The following is a 17,353-nucleotide window of genomic DNA, read 5'->3' as shown; positions in this document are numbered from 1 at the left end:
GTTTATTTGTGGCCCAGCTTGAGCACCTTTGGACAAAAAATGTTATGTGCTTGATCTATTAGCCAGAGTTACAAATGATTCCATGGCAATTATAAGATGGTAATAAGGACTGGGTACATGTACATGTGCATTGCTTCTGCTGATATAGTCAACCTATGTAATTTTGCATTGAATGAAGTTAAACATCTTTACTGTTTCAAACCACATGCCTCTGCATAACATGCAAATGAAGTCTAATATTTTTCTCTCTCTTTTTTTTTTTAATAGAGAGAAAAATTAGAATACAGAGGGAATTGATAGGTACATGAAAGGTATATACAATCAAAATTACTATTGAAACTTGGATGAATGAAGGGTACCAGTGATGTAAAATGCATACGGGCAGGGCACTTTGAAGCATTAAATCATCTAGACAACAGAAAAGCAAAAGCATGGTGTATTGTTCTTCTTCTTTAATGATTATGTTCCTTTCTGTTTTAACACAGGTGGTTGGAATTGCACTCTTGGCCCTTGGAATATGGGGAGTGATAGAGCTGAAGAACTACCTTGCCCTGTCGGACCAGGACTATTCCAGCGTGCCCTATGTACTCATTGGGACCGGTAGCTTCATGATTGCCACAGGGCTCATCGGTTGCTATGCCATCATGAAGAATATCACCTGGTTCTTGCATTTGGTAAGCCAAGGTAGACTGTGGTATGAGAGTAGTGTAACATAGGGGCACAACCTGTAAAGCATCCGAAGCTCGTATTATAAACATGTGATTTCTAAAAACTACAGGCACAGTGCAGCTGTTACACCCTTCAAAATAAAGGATAAGCCCTCTTAAAGTGTAAGCTAGTTTGTGGTTCCATTTTTTGCATGATCAGAAAAAGGTCATTTGTGATTACAGGCAGGTTGGTTGTTGAATTCACTTAGATAAGCGTCTGTGCATGATGTAATGTTTATTCAAGGCATAATCCTCATAAATGGTGCTTGCCAGCACATCCAACTGACAGTAACAGAGTGTTCATTACAGCTAGCACAAATATTTGGCAAATTCTTTAAAAAGTTTTGTTAGTGCATTTAACGCAAAACAGTGAAATTGATGATTCTCCAAGTGTACATTGATGAGCCATTCTAGTCACCTGGTCTACGCATATTCATTCATTTGAACATGAATGCCATAAATTGTTGTGTCGGGCGAGGTTAAAAGGCATTATGTTGCTTTGACAACAAGTGAAGCACCTAACCAACTGAGAAAAACAGGAAGGTCATTTGTCCAAATGTGCATATGAGCTAATTACGAACAGGCTTATTGACATTTATTCAGCATCACTCGGCCAGGGACAAAGGCCAATATTAAAGGACAAATCCACCTTCATATACACATTAATTGAGTGAATGCAGCAATATTAGTAGAACGCTTGAGTGAAAGTTTGGGGAAAATTGGACAATCAGTTTAAAAATTTTGAATTTTTAAATTATTGGCGCATTCACTGATGGATGAGAACACTGCTGGAGTGTATGATGTCACATGCATAGAATGATATTAGGAAACTGTAAAGAGAATTTCACAATTTTTTTTTTAAGTGCACATTTCCTCGACTTGTCACTGATGTATGTTAACCCTATAAAGCCCAAGGGGGGGCACATTCCCCTACCATATTTTCGTTTGCCACTCCTACACCCTTTACCCGATTGCAACCAAATTTGGTGACTTTTCCTAAAATCTTATTGCGAACATTTCGATGTATAATTTAGCTATGTATGATATTGCTGGTTGCCATGGCAACCGTAAACTGACAACCATGTTCGTCAGATTTTACATGATTTTCTGTTCTAATTGCAGTTAACAATATAATAATTAATGAAATGGGAGTTTTCTTGGCTGTAATTAGCTGAAGGACCAAATGGTGAAGTAATTATGGTTGTGAATTACTCTGAAATGGTTTTCTTATTATTTCTTTTATTTTTATATGACATAGGCATCAAACAATAGATATAATAGAAATAATTGAAAATACAGCATTTTCCAAAGACTACCCTTTTATTTTGTGTTATCTTCACACCAGCTTTACCTGTAATATCATTTGTTTTTCATATTATCAATCTGCAAACTCAAAATTTCAATATTTTGGAAATATGAAATGTGATACCAATATATGTATCCATTCCAAGCAATACATCATAGGTTTCATATATTGCTTTATATTGTAATGAATAGCGCCCCCACATGTTGACCTTGAGAAATTTAAACCGTAACAAATAGTGAAGGTTGATTTGCTTTACCTTTGTGGTAAATATTAAAATGATTGATATGAAATAAAAACATATATGCTTGGGATAAAGAAATACAAAAAAAAGCCATGATTTTAGCGTATTTCCTATGTATTTCTTTATATTTTGGCAAATAGCGCCCTCAGTGGATGACCTTGAGAAATTTCAAATGTTGCGTCATGTAGGGTATGAGTTGCTCTATCCATGTGCCAAATATGACGGTCATACATCATATAATAAAGAAGTTATGTAGGGGGGGCACAATGTGCCCCCCCCTTGGGCCTGGAAGGGGTCAAAATAGCTTGGGCTTTATAGGGTTAAGGGTTATATTATTCCCCCTGCCTTCTGAAAGAGGCAAGTCAACTGTTCTTGTATTATGCGAGAAAAGTTTATATTTCCTTTATATTAAAGTCGTTCTACACATGTAACATCACAAGCTGTAGTAGTCTTCTCATCCAACGGTTACTGAGCAAGTGCTTCAAAAATTAATAACTTTTGAACGGATTGTCCGATTTTCCTCAAACTCTCACAGATGTGTTCTACTAATATTGCTGCATTCAGTCAATCCACATGTCTATGGAGATCAACTTGTCCTTTAAATTCTAAACGATGTGTCAGTCTTTTACTGTAAAGTTGATCATTAGCAACGGTATAATTGAAAATGTTTCTCCACTTGCCCAAAAGGCCATTTTTACAAGAGTTCTGTAAATGAAAGGGGCAAGCACCCTTTGAGATCACTTGTCCAACAGTGACTTTAACTTGACTCAGACAAAGGACCACATGGGTTTGCTGCCTACTGTTGTCATAGCATCCACTGTCGATAGCTTTTTAATTACAATGGCTCTGGTTATTAGCTCAGAATGGAACTTGTATTGATGGATTACAGACATTTAGAATGTAGAGTTTAGTGGAGGAGCATGGTACTAGTTTCCCCTAGTGTATCGAGAAATAATGGAAAGTAGAAGCTTGTTTTAAAACTTGATGACTCAGTTGGGAATGCTGCTGAAGTATACAGTGTAGAATAAGAATACAGTATGTTTCATCTTTGGTCCATAATTTCAAAGCAAACATGTCCTTTCACTTTACTGTCACATACCGGTATTTGCAAATTAAATGCAAGCATGTAGCCTGATGATTGATGTTTTAATAGATAGAATTAGATCCTGTGAAAAGACAACAATGATGTTGATTCTATAAGGTATGATGTTGATTCTATAAGGTGTTTTGTTTGATTTTGTCCTCATGAAAGTGTGTATTACACATTGATGAGTTTTTTGGTAGTTTTCTTCAAACAGTTTTTTTTAAAGATTTTTCTTGCCAGCTCCAACTGAGGATTCTAACATCTACAATTTGGGGATTGCACCCATGTAGCAATGTCTAATAGTTTTTGTAATGACATGATACTACCAGGAAAGAGGATCAATTGAGATACATAAACATTATGGATTACAATGTAACAGCTCTCATGAATTGTATTGTTGATGAGCTCCACAACCCTAATAGAAGATAGGGCAAACCATCCTTTTGAAAGTATATTTGTGTGATGCATGACTACATGGATGGCAGGTGGAGAGTGTCGCATGGATAGACTCTGAGGCCCGAATTCATGAAGGTAGCTTAAATTTAGCCCATGGATTATGCAGATTTTGTCTGCGTAAAGGCCCGAGTCTTTCCATCGTGACAAAGCCCGCTGATCTGTAAAAGACTAAAGGAAAGTAAATCCAGTCCCGTAGTGGAGAATGAGAAAGAGATGATGGGGGTGGGGTTGACTAGTCGGGTGTGGGGGGGGGGGGGTGTCCAAATTGCTCCTTCGCTCCACCACTGTCCTAGGATTGATGTCCTTGTTGTCCCATCCTCATTTCATCATGGGGCACGGAGACCTCGCGGAGGAAGTGGAGGGAGATGTCACACGGGGTCTCATGTGAGCCAGAGGTGCTTATTTCTCTTCCACCATGAATGATTCGACTTCTAAAAACAGGATGGATGGGTGGTAGGGATGGGTGAAGGTCTGGTTCTGAAGAAGCTTAGTCTCGATATTGATGACAAGAGACGCAGGTGTTTGTGATTTTTAAGAGATTCAAATAAGTCTGTCTTCAAATGGTTAAAAAATGTACTTATTTACATTTGCATTCCCCCAAAAGGAAAGATGATGTTTACCCACGCTTATTCAGATCATGCTTTTTTTTTGCGGGGGGGGGGGGGGGGGGGGGGGGGGAGGAGGGAGAGGGATGGGGAGGGGTATTGTGAATATTATAACAAAATTTTAATGTGTAGATGTAATTGCGAAATTATAATGTGTAGACAAGTGTGTCCTCATTTTGCGTACCACGACAGGTGATGAAATATATGCAAGAGATATTATACAAAATTTATTTAAGTTTCACAGCATTAGTTGTATAGTGCCCATGAAACATTTTTCACATAATGTATTCCCTCATGTTTAGGTAATGGGAATACACATTGACCTTTAACCTGTCATTGTGAAGGACATTGTAAGTGATTGAGCACTTTCATTTCCAACTTCAAAACTACATGATAATCACTGAAAATTACTTTGATGCCACTGTAATGCCAAGTGACTAATTGAAAGTAAAAGTTGGTACAGTGTAGAGTAAAATATTGGATTTTGGGGGAAGACATGCATGTTGTAGAACTTGATCAGGGAGGAGAAAAAGACTTGTTGAGAAAGCCAGCAACACCACTATAAATCTATTGTCTGGGGCCTTCATATTATTAAAAAAAAAGAGTGAAGCTATGAGAGCACAAACTTCACACTTTCCATGATACAAGTGAACTCTGTTAGAAACAGGAATGGTTGACAAGAATGATGGTAAGACTGTTGTTAGAAGGCAACACACACCTACCCAAGAACACAGCTTCTTTACAACGTTCAGTATCATGCATTAAAGGAATGGTATAGTTTTGGCTAAGATGGGGATTCAGCAGAATTAGTCCGTCCTCAAAATGTTGCTTGGACATTGTCGTGGTAACTTTTGCCAAATTCTACCCACACCAGCTAGGGAAATTACTTGGTCATTACCCAGACATTACCCCGACATTACCTGACATTACCCTGACAACCCTTCTGTTGTGATGCTCTCGCGGTAACATTCTAATGATGCACTCAACACGGAAGTGCTGTAGTTCAGACAGAATAACACATCCTGCACAAATCATATGCATGGATTGTAACCACACACCCTTTGCGGATGAATGGGTAGGTTGCTATGGAAACCTACCAGGAGATGGTTTTCAGTATGTGTCTGTGAAGATGGTACCCCTCGCTCTCCTGTGGTTTTATTATCCGGGATGAGGGATTTTGTTCTTCGAGATATTGAGAGGAGAAAGAGAGGAGAGGGGAGGGAGAGAGGGGAAAGAGGATGAGAAAGACTCATCCCTTAACTATTTTGCAAAGTGATAATTTCCCTTTAAACCTTGACTTAATTTGTTTGTTGGCAGAGAGTTTAAGGCTGGAGTTGTTGATCCTCATCAAATATTGATGACTTGCTGAAATTAGGGCGATGCCACCTGTTCTAAGAAAAGATAAAAAGGCTTTCCATTGCCTTTTTATTTTTTTCTTGCCACTTACAAAGTTTAAAAGAAAGAGATATGGAAGGATTTATTGACTTCTACCGACATAATCAAGGTATGAGAATTTCTTTTGTTTTTATTCCTTCTTTACGATGATTTTTAGATTCCATGGACATTGTTTCCATATAGCTTGTGTGATACCAAACTTTGACAGAAATTAAACCGAATTCATGTATTGTCCTACTTTTTAGTGGAAAATTGAGCCAAGAAAATAATATTAATTTCTGGTCAGTTTTTCTGTTTGTCCTACATTTAGCGAAATTAGTGAGTGATCAAAGTACATGTAACATTTATTGAAAAAAGAGGAAGGCCCTCATTTATTTTTAGTGTCTACCATTTGACTGCTGAAAAGTTGAAAACCAAATGTTCATGGTTGAATTTTCTGTGTAATTAGATTTACACCAAATGACAAGATGCAGTGAGTTGTGCAAGGTTGTATTTTCCCACCTTAGCTCATGGAATGCTTTAATTCATGGCAATATTCTGTTTCAAGACAAATAAATTTTATGTGATGTTTGATTATAACAGGCATGTTTTATAAGTAACAAGAAAATGATGTAGATTATATGATTTTTTCATATTTATGTATTTATTAAGGAACAATTCAAACCTCAAGAAAGAGTACACATTGTCTTTTGAAATACACCAGCCATACACTGTAGTAGGTTCTCTGTGTGTACAAGACTGGTATTTCATGGTATCATATTTGTATGCAATGTGAATTAATATGACAGAAATATTACACTGTAAGATATAATGGTGTTTAACATACATTTTCCTGTAGTAGCTTGGCTGTCATTCGTAGCATAGCCTGTCTTCCTTGTGCAATAATGATAAAAATGATAAAATGATAAAATGATAAAAACTGAACAAGTTTTACACGGTTTTTTGATTTCATTCTCCCAAACAATACTTTTCCTCTTAGGGATCTTAAAGAAACAGCAACGACAGAGGCATAGTTTTATCACACAGTACTGCATTGCGTGTGACCCCAGGCATATTATTTCCTGCATTTGGCTCCAGTACAAAATTTGCTGCTGGGAGAGAGAGAGAGAGAGAGAGAGGGGGGGGGGGGGAGGGAAGAAACTTGAAAATATACTTGCTCATCTTCTCTGTAATATTTTATCAGGCGTCCTTGCAAGGCACACAGGATATGGGCACAAACAATCCTCCTCAAAATTTTCAGCAGTCTCATATATATTTTCTCTTTCTCCAGAATTTAATCTAAAAGCTACCGGTCCTCCAGTGCCCATATTGGAGAATTTCCTCTCGTCATGTCCCTTGGGAAGTGTTTTGAAGTGGCAACTTTTCAGTTCTTGACTCTCTGATTTTTACTGCGTCATTTTGAATGACATGTTTATTAAAAAATATTAACCAGGCTGTGCACAGTAAGCCAGCAGGAGAAAGTGCTTGTCTTTATGTGAACATCATCCACAGTGAAAATCATCTCAATCTCTCTCAAAATTTCATGCACAGGTGGCAATATTTGGCATTCTTATTAGCCCCTTTTGGGTTCAAGAATAATCTCTATGCCAGGTTAAAAGCAGTGAGAAGTGAATAAATTTGAATGCATGAATTTTCTTTACTATCCTGTGAGGTATATGAGGCAAGTTTTCATTTGTCATTTAAATAGATTCAGGGGCTAAATATTGGACTACTGCGTGCATGTGTATTGCATTCTGGGCTATCAGAGCAAGGAGGTACTAGGGTCGCCTAGTACCTCCTTGATCAGAGCATGGACCCTACTGTAGTGTCCATGATCAGAGGAGGTATGCAGAGGCAGGAGAAATAAAGGTATGGGGGAGGGGAGGGTAGAGGATGATGGCTAGGAGAGAGACACAGAGGTTGCATTTAGACTAGAGAGAGAGAGAGAGAGAGGGAGAGAGAGAATCATGTTTCAAAAAGCTGCAAATATGTTTAAGGAGATTTCACTAATTTTCTCAATAAACCTTCATGGTGACAGTTTATTCTGGAAATGGTTTTTGATATAAACTGTTGCTTACATATTGTTTATCTAACAAAATGTAACATTACTATACTGACTAACATTTTTATGTAGGATAGGCTTGTCCCCAAGTCAAATTTTCTAACTATTTTGAAGCACTGAAGCTGTTTTTTTTTTTCTTCTAATCTGCAAATGTTAGTAAGGGGCAGCATTCTCTTCACTGAAGGAACTTACTACATACTTTTGCCAAGGATGTTGTAATGCATTTGTCATTGAAGATGAGGTATGCCTTCTGTTACAAACCAATATGCTATGACTGGAGAAGGTGATTATCCAGCTGCTGCATACTTGGAAGTAGTAGTTGAAAGGGAACTATATATAATGTATGAAAGAGAGTTATTCAAAGACAGAACAAAACAATACAATACACATGAACCCTGTGAGGATTTAGCATGAAGGATTGTAAAGTTTAGCCTTTGTCAAAGGCTTTCTGCTTTTGTAATTGCAAAAGAAGCGTGCAAAGGTTTGTGACATGAGGCATCAATCAATCAATAATTCTGTGAATTGCTGATGAAATTTGTGAATTATGCTAAATGCTCCTATGAATGTCTTGCAGGATAATCCCAGATGATATGTTCCATAAATTGTTCACAATGATTTCTTTCAAGGATGAATTGTTCACCATAAATTTCTTCCAGGATCAATTATCTGGCAAAGCAAGGTATTAATACTTGCACCCGAGCCATTTACAAGAATTTGGGTAACATTTTAAGGACAAAACAGAGAGATTTCCCAAAGGAAATTATGGTGAAATCGTAGTCATTGAGCAGTTGCAGCAGTAGCAAAGCACTTTCTAAAAAAATTGTCATATGAAAATGTCACCATGACAATGTAAATGCTGCACTCAAACTCTTACTTTTGTCCTGCACAATTTCCTTGAAGGACAGCTTGAATGTATCAAAGATACCAGAGAAAAAAAAAAGTGATCCTGGATTGATTCTTAGGAGCGCAGGAAATGAACAATCTATACACGAACATCTGTGCAGGCTGTGAATGCACATCTCCATGCACTTATACATTTTCCATGCATACATCCAGTAGACAGATTTTTTTTTTCTTTAAAATTATTCAACACTGACTGCATCCCGCCCAGCTTATCTTGGCATATCTAGGCTGCTATCTTGTAGTTCTAGTGCACACACACACACACACACACACACACACAGACACATACACAACTCTTTGTGCCTTTGCTTGCGTGCATGTGTGTGTGTGTGTGTGTTTACACACATGTACATAACAAGGCAGTACAAGAATTTTTTTTCTGTGCCGCAGGATGTTGGCAGCAGACTGTTGTTGCCATGCCAACCGGCTCATTCTTCCTCCACATAGATGGAAGCTGATTATCATAGAAATGAGTCGCATGTTTTCCATGTACTCACCATCCTCTATTCCCTCTCTCTCTCTCCCTCTATCTTCCACTGTGGTAAACTACCCCCCCCCCCCATACCTATATGTATGTGTATAATATACCCGGTATTTGAGATACTCTCTACATTTATGTGTATTATACATGCACATATTTAATATTCATACATTTATTGATATCAATGCTTGCACACAGCTTGGGTGCAAATAAAATGAGGCCATCATCACTGATTACTTTCCCTGATTTACATGTATGCACTGTATTGCATTTCAGATATGCAGTATCTAGTCATTCTAGTGTATTACTTGTAAGGCTTCAGTGTTGTTAGAAATATCCATAGTGTAACCAAAAGTCCTATTAAAATGGTATAAAGGCAGTTTTGCAAGAGTTGAGCTATGGTTCTACAATATTTCACATCTATTGAAGAGTAGTCCCGAGTATTTGAGTAAATGTGTGTTGTAGCAAAAATCAGTCTGTCCTCAATGGGTTATGATCCCCCTACACACACACACACACACACACACACACACACACACACACACACACACACACTCTCACACACACACACACCCAATTTCATTTGAGAGCTGACATTGAAAGACATCTTACAGTCACCAGGAGATGAATCATAAAGATGATTGTGATACCGTTTCCCCGGAAGAGACAGGTGTGATGTTTTTATCCCCCTGTCTCATTCATTTGCAGTCTCCGAGGGGAGGTTGCTGCTTCCTACTGCCCACAATATAGGCATGGCATGGACGCCGATTAGTAACGACCAGAAAATGTGCAACTACCTGTCAATGTTTTGTGCAGGAATATATCAAAGCACATTGATACCTTTTTAATTGTGAATCTTCCAACAGAAGATATTTCTTCTATTTGTAGTTTGTTTATGGTAACAATGCTGTTATAGCAACATGAAGATATACTTATATGCACATTCTCCAAGTGAAGCTATGAAATCAATCTGACCAGGAAATTTTATTCAATATTCTGAACCACAGTGCTAAATTGTACGTATGACATAATCTGCCTGTTTTATTTCTTGAGGAAAGGGAGGTGGTTTCTCATTTTTATGAGAGAAAGAAATAAATATAACTGCATTTATGTTTGTTTGCACACTTGACAGACATCTCAGTGCAAAAGTGCAGTGATTTGCAGTGGTAATGTAATAGATCTCCCGTCTTTCTATTTGCTATGATATGGGAGTACTGTAGGTGTATATATATTACAATGTACATCTTTCATTCGTTGCTCTCTATATACATTAAGGGGATAACCTTCCTGGCTAGTTTTGAAGTGAGTGTAGAAGCACTATAACAACAACAACAACAAAACCATTTATAATTTATATGTTCTCCCTCTCTCTCTTCCTGTCTGTATCTCACTGTCTCATTTTCTCCCTTTTCTTTCTTCATTTTCTTGTTCTGCTGCTTCTCTCCTCTCTCCTGTCTCTTTGGCTCATTGTCATTTTCCCCCACAGTACACCGTTATGGTTTTTGTTGTATTCATCGCTCTCTTCGCGTGTGGCATCGCAGGATTTATATTCGAGAAGCGGGTGAGTATTCACTTGGACGCCCTTGAATAGGATCAGCCTCGGCTTCTTTTGTGGGAAAGATAATTTTGATCGTCCGGTATGGAAACTGAAAAAGAGGATTAGAATTGTTACAATACCATAATTGTCCTCATTCTATGAATGATGTGTAAAGCCCTGAATGTAGTGGGGCTTTTTTTAAGCATTTCTCTTTGTGGGTGGGGAATGGATGGAATGAGATGCAAGTGTTAGCTGAATATGCTCTGATCAGAAGGGAAAAAAAAGCAAAGAAAGAGAAAATCACAATAAGTCAAGGTATTTGCTTCTTCAAAATATTAGTTTTTTATCTCTTGTGGGGAATTTATCGTGCTTACTCTTGCACAGTGGAAAGGGCAATTCTGCTCTTTTGTGGCAATTCTGTCATTTGAATAAAAATGACTGTCTGAGGCTTTGTAGACTTAACCTTCAAGGTATTCAGGTAGCGCTCTGTCAAAGGCTTGAAGAGGTGTCGGATAAGCCTGAATAGGCTCTGTGTAATCTTCACACCGAGGACAAGGACAGGTGATATTGGAGGGTATGAATTGTCCCCAGGTAATCAACGTCCCAAGTGATTCTGCCTTGTGGTGGACTCTTTTCTTCCCCTATGCAATAATTCGATTCTACAATCCTGCAGTATTCAAAGCAACAGAAGTAACATGTTTATCTGAAGCCCATATCAGTACTCTGACCGTATTAAGGTGCAACAGTTTTGGAACTGTGCATTGTAATGCTTATTTTGAGATTTATATGAGGTTTAACATTGAACATGCAGAATCTAAAGGCCGTGTCACACCAGCCTTGCGTGCGACTTGCAAAGAACAATTTTGACTACCCGGAGGTCCCCGTAGATGATCCGCACATGACAGTACCTATTATGTATCTCAAAAGTAGTCGCCCGGAGGTGCGCACGCATATGTTTTTACCCGCAACCGTGTTTAGGCCCTGTCACACCTTTCCGGGCAAGCTACTCGGGCTTGTTACGTGTAGGGATTTTCTAGCATACCGGACATTCCTGAGGGCGGAAAAGGATTTGTGCGAGTCAGCGCATGTGTCTTACTTGCTGGACGCGTTATACTTGCGAGTATACTGTGTGACCTTTGTACCAGTCGCGTGGGGGCTGACAACTCAGTGAAGGAATTCCTCTAATGGAATGGCTGAAATCTCACAGAATTTCATTATCTTGGCTGCGTACGGGACTGCGAAGTACCTGTGTGGGAATTGCCTGGGAAGTACTGCCGCTAAGGGTCTCCTACTGGCGTTCTGTGTGGACCTCTACGGGCATTCCCGCGACTCACCCGGAAAAGGTTTTGGTCATGCTCAAAACTTGGCTGCGGTTAAATCGGACTTGCGTGAGCACCTCCGGGCAACTACGCGCTAGATACTGTCAGGTGCGGACCAACTGCGTAGAGCTCCGGGGAGTAAATTTGTTTCCCCGCAAGTCAAGCCGCAGAAGTTCCCCCGTACGGTATGACAAGGCATGAATGAAAATTGCAAACATTCTTGTTCGCCCGCTGAAAATCTTCTACGTGCTGGAAACTACCTCCTCGCCACAAGCCCGCGTAGCTTGCCCGGAATGGTGTGACACGGCCTTTACTAGTATTTAGCTTGTGCCAAGTGCAAATTGCAAAATTGAGAAAGCAATATTGTGCATATTGCAAAATTGAGAAAACAATTTTGCATGTCAAGTTGTGTTATGTAGCTACATATAAGCTGATTTTTTTTTTCTGCTACACACAGCTCAAAAGAAATGTAAAAACATTACTGTAAAAGTGGATAATTTCACGTGACTAATTTTTCGTGCTTGGCCGGGTCAGTTTTTGATTCCGCGGAATCAAGACATCACGCACAGGAACATATGGCAAGCAAAAATATTCGCGTGCTTTTATTTTCGCGCTAGTTTCTAGTTGCGCGAAATGCGCGAAAATTTCAACACCGCGAAAATTTCCACTCTGACAGTATACCTTAAAAAAAAAAATGTCCTTGAGAGGGTTTGACTTGTTTCTTTGCCAGATGAACAGTATTGGTAATAAAACCTGTCAGAGACTTTTTTTTAAAATGCCCATTGTTATGTGTTGATTGGTTGTATATTTCTGAGGAGTATGGGACAGCAGTATTTTCTTCATCTTATGACACAATGCTATCCTATACCTAGAGTTTTTAAAGTCTTCCCTGTATTTTTGTTTCATATTTTGTAATATTCATATTGCAATGATTTTATTTTTTAAGGTGGGGGGGGGGGGGGAATTTCCAGGTTTGACAAGACTTATAGTTGATGATAGCAGTCATTCTGTATTTAGTATGAATATGTGACAATATTTATACTAAGAATTAAACACCCCTTTAAATTGGTATCATGATGTCATCTTTCATTTTTGCATGCTTTTGTTTACATTTGAAATGTTTGAACAGCTAACAGCAAGTTTCCAAAGTGGGCTTTCCAAACACATCAAGGATTTTGGCAGTGACAATGAAGGTTTAGATGACTATGTGGACAATCTTCAAGAAAGTGTAAGTCCCTAATTCTTCTTCTTCTTTTTTTTAAAGTTAAATTCCTGTAGTCAATAGCATCATCCTTGCCACTTTGCTGGGAAGTGTTCCTTGTTTATATCCAGCTTGTCATAATTTTTGTCACTTTTTGTCACTCCTTGAATATGCAATTCTGTGTGTAAGTGGTATTAATGCATGTATTTCATGGGCATTTGCTTTGTTTGCAAATTTTGAGAGCAGAGTGATATTCACAAAATTAACAATTAGCAAAAATATCACCACCTGCAACATAAATGCCCTGAATATTGTATCTGAGGTGGGTTTGCTAATTTTTCTCTTGAACAGTGAAAATACTTTCATTTTATCAATGCACTGCTATTTTGCAAATTCAGTTGCCGTCGACTGGTACTCATTAAATTATTTTACCATTCTCTATATGGGAAATTTTATATTTGTGAAATATATGACTTAATATATAGAAGTATATAGAAGTAATTTTTTATTTTAATAAATTTGTTCAGTTTGCAAAATAGATGTACCATCAATGCCTTTCATAGGCTTTTAGGGAGGCGTGCCAAAGTCTGTTAACTCTAACAATTTACAGGTGTACACATTTTTTATGTTGTAGGCTAAAGCTTGAATGGAATTGACATTTGACAAAATTAAATGGATTTGATTATTGAAAATATCTATTCATCATAATTTGCCTCATTTTGAGTCAGGATCACCAAATTCATATTCTGTCTGGTTATTACAGAATGCAACTACCTGTACACACTGTAATACATTTCAGACTCTCTCTCTCTCTCTCAGATTTCAAATTTTTACCAGCTTAGAATCGCCTCATTTGCACCACACATTTCGTCTCTGCTACTGTCAGAAGCATCAGATCTTTTATGTTTCTAAGGGCTTTGCCAATGAAATGCCAATGGCAGTGGCTGACCCTACAGTGTATTCTCATGGCAGCAGCCATATTTTTTTCCCCTCCATACTTGTTGAATAGAAGTGATCCCTTGATATGAAGCTGTATGTATTGTATATTGTCTGTTGACTGTGTGTATTAACACTGTACGTAATTTACAACTGTAGACTTTGTAGTTACCTCAGTATTAGACATGATTAGACACAATCTCTTTGCCACCAGCAATCCCTCATCATCTTTAAAAAACATCTGAAAACTCAGTTGTTTCATTGATGATACCATTGTAAAGCACATTTGAGCATGTATGTATATATGGAGAATGTGCTATTGTTATTAGTATTATTATTATAATTGAATTCAAATGCACTAGATGCTCTTTTGTTATTTTGATTTGAGTTCCATCCATTCTATTCTCTCTGCTTTCTCCATTCTTTCATCCCTCCATCCATCACAGTTGTTTTGCTGCGGTGCGACAAACTACACTGACTGGCTGACGGGCACGTACTGGTCACAGAGCCATACGACTACCGTTCCAGTCAGTTGCTGTAACCGCACCGTGGATGAAATCGTGTGCCAAGACGCCAACCCTGGCCAGGGTGTCATGATTAGCAACAGCAACGGGACAGTCTACATCTTCCAAGAGGTATGTTTGGCATTCCAGTATAACAGTTCCCATGGTGGAAGTGTCTGGTGTAGAAGGAAAGTTTATAATGTTTAGCCATTTCATCATCTCCTATTTTCATCTTATTTAATCCAAAATATCATTCATGGAAGCACCCTCCAAGTTAACGCGAGATTTGAATTGGTAGTATACAATACAGGAGCAATCCAATTTTCAGTTCACTTTATCAATGCATATTTTAGTCATCAGTGACATTCATGTTGACTCTAGCCAAAAATTCAGTTAGTCTTGATCTGTTACAATAAACATTGACAGCTTGACCTCTAAATGATGGAGCTGGTAAAGAACTGGCAAAACTGAAGTAGGCCTGCCCAAATTTTGATGAGAACAACTCAAATGATCCAAAACATTGCAGATAGACATTGAGAGCAAATTGTTCGATTGCATACGAGCATGTCATGTATAATACTCCCCGAACCAAAAACAGACAAAACTTTTGAACAGTAGCTCTAGTTCTTAGGCCAGTCCAGCTGGTCGTTCTTGTGCAAGGCTGCAAGCTTTGGACAGAGTCCCTTGACTAGGAGGAAACTTTTTTGGCAGACCTTTTAGTTTTCTGCAGATGTGTTTAAAACTTTAGAGCATAATAATTATGTCTCAGTGATGGGTTGCAGTAATGATAGTGATTGTGATAACGATAATGAAAATGACAAAGGTAAAAAAGATAATGATGATGGTGATCATGAGATGAGGATAATTATGGCATCAATAGTAATGATTCTTACATTGATGATGATTCTGAAAGTAATTTGTGATTCAAGTCATATAGCACTACTCATCAAACTGCATTGTTTTGTAACCCCAAATTTCTTGCAGGGTTGCTCAGCCAAGGTGACATCTTTTCTAAGCAGCAAAATGGGTATCATTGCAGGAAGTGCCCTAGCATTTGGAGCGTTCCAGGCAAGTATTCACTTTTTAGTATCCAGAATGGATTATTTTTGCATTGTTGAAATTTTCGCTCATTTCTGGCGACATCAACCTAGTATCAGTATAAAAGTGCTCAAAATTTTTTTTTTCCATGTTATATGCGATACTAGTAGTGTCAGAAGATGGATTGAAATGAAAGTGTTCATTATTATCCCATGTCCATTTGCAGGACCTGTGAGTGTATATTTAGGATCTGAATCTTTTAGAGTTGTTTAGCAATGATGTGCTGTAAGTTTTGGTGTTTAATTCCATCGATCAATTGATTAGTTTTGTATTATACTAGTTCATGGGGAACTCACAGACATATTTGTATTTTGTCTCAAGCAGAAATTATGCTCAGCATTGTTTTTGTGCCCTTCGATTGTCTCCTAAAGCCTTCTTATGTTACTGTATAAGATGTTATTTTCGTGAGGGTCTAATTTTGGCGAATTTCGCGAATCATAGGCGGATCGCAAATTAAACAACAGGCGAAAATGTCTCAATGCGCTTGGGTGATAGTGCATTTACTTCAGCGTCTACATCAATTCGCGAACACAATATCTCATGAAAATGTCTATAACCTCCTCATCTGCGAAAATATCTACGGGAAAATAACAGTGTATACAGAACATGTAACAATTTTTTAATGTTCTTGAGTTTATCGTCAGCTGAGAACTGGCTGCGCGCCATTGCGTTCTAAGTTTTGAGCACAAACTAAACTGAAACAATCAATTTTCATGAAAAAAAAAAAAGTCTATTTCATCAACAAAAGTGTGTAGATTTATAAGCATTGTACCAATATAAGGTAAAATAGGTCCCTTGTGGTTCAATTTGTAACATTTAAGGGACATTTAACATTTATGGGTAAGAGAAATCTTACCGGGTAATATCAAAGAGAATGAAGCCCCTTTCCGTCTGCATGTTCAAAAACATCTTTTAACTCTGTCATAACTATTGACACTCTGCTTGTATGCATTATGTTAGTGGCACAACAAGATAGCGGCAATAGAAGGGTTAAAATCTTGACTGACATTTCGCCCCTGGGGGGGCTCTCTCCTTCTCCATCAACAGCTGATTGGAATCGTACTCTCCTGCTGCCTCGCCAAGATGATCAATGCCAACAAGTACGAGATGATGTGATGAGCTGGAGGGAGAGAGACCGAGGGGATTGGGAGAGACGGAGAGCGCCATCTACTGTCCCTCCTTACTCCGTAACCCTTCCCTGCCCAGCAAGACACCATGTATTGCCAAAAAACATCCAGATGCTTGATAATCAATGAGGAAGAAAACTTAAAACAACAGCAACAGAAGAGAGATGAGATGTGTGGACAAAAGAAACTCTCAAAAGAATGTATGAGTGCATATATATATATATATATATATATATATATATATATAATATATATACACAGTATGTGCACTCACACACTTCAGCAAATTGCAATTGTATGTAGCCAGTAAATTATGTAGGTATTCAGTATATTATAACCATTGTAGTCTCCTTTTTTTCACAAGTTCATCACCTTCCTTTTTCCCCCTCAGCCAACATTGTACCCGAGTCTGT

General features: G+C 38.2%; 1 protein-coding gene across 1 annotated transcript; it reads left to right on the top strand.

The window, feature by feature from the left end:
• Positions 1-485: 485 nt before the first annotated feature.
• On the top strand, positions 486-17,143 carry LOC139745380 (tetraspanin-7-like; the record flags this gene model as incomplete). Its single annotated transcript, XM_071655774.1, has 6 exons — positions 486-674; positions 10,706-10,780; positions 13,205-13,303; positions 14,659-14,847; positions 15,700-15,783; positions 16,861-17,143. Coding segments are annotated over 6 exons (705 nt in total), but the record flags the coding sequence as incomplete, so codon positions are not given.
• Positions 17,144-17,353: the final 210 nt, after the last annotated feature.

Source organism: Diadema antillarum, unplaced genomic scaffold (assembly GCF_040938485.1).
Source record: "Diadema antillarum isolate AM-2024a unplaced genomic scaffold, OU_Dant_1.0 seq00001260_RagTag, whole genome shotgun sequence".
NCBI classification, from domain to species: domain Eukaryota; kingdom Metazoa; phylum Echinodermata; class Echinoidea; order Diadematoida; family Diadematidae; genus Diadema; species Diadema antillarum.
Note: the sequence above shows the minus strand (reverse complement) of the source record. Positions and strands in the feature narration are given on the sequence as shown.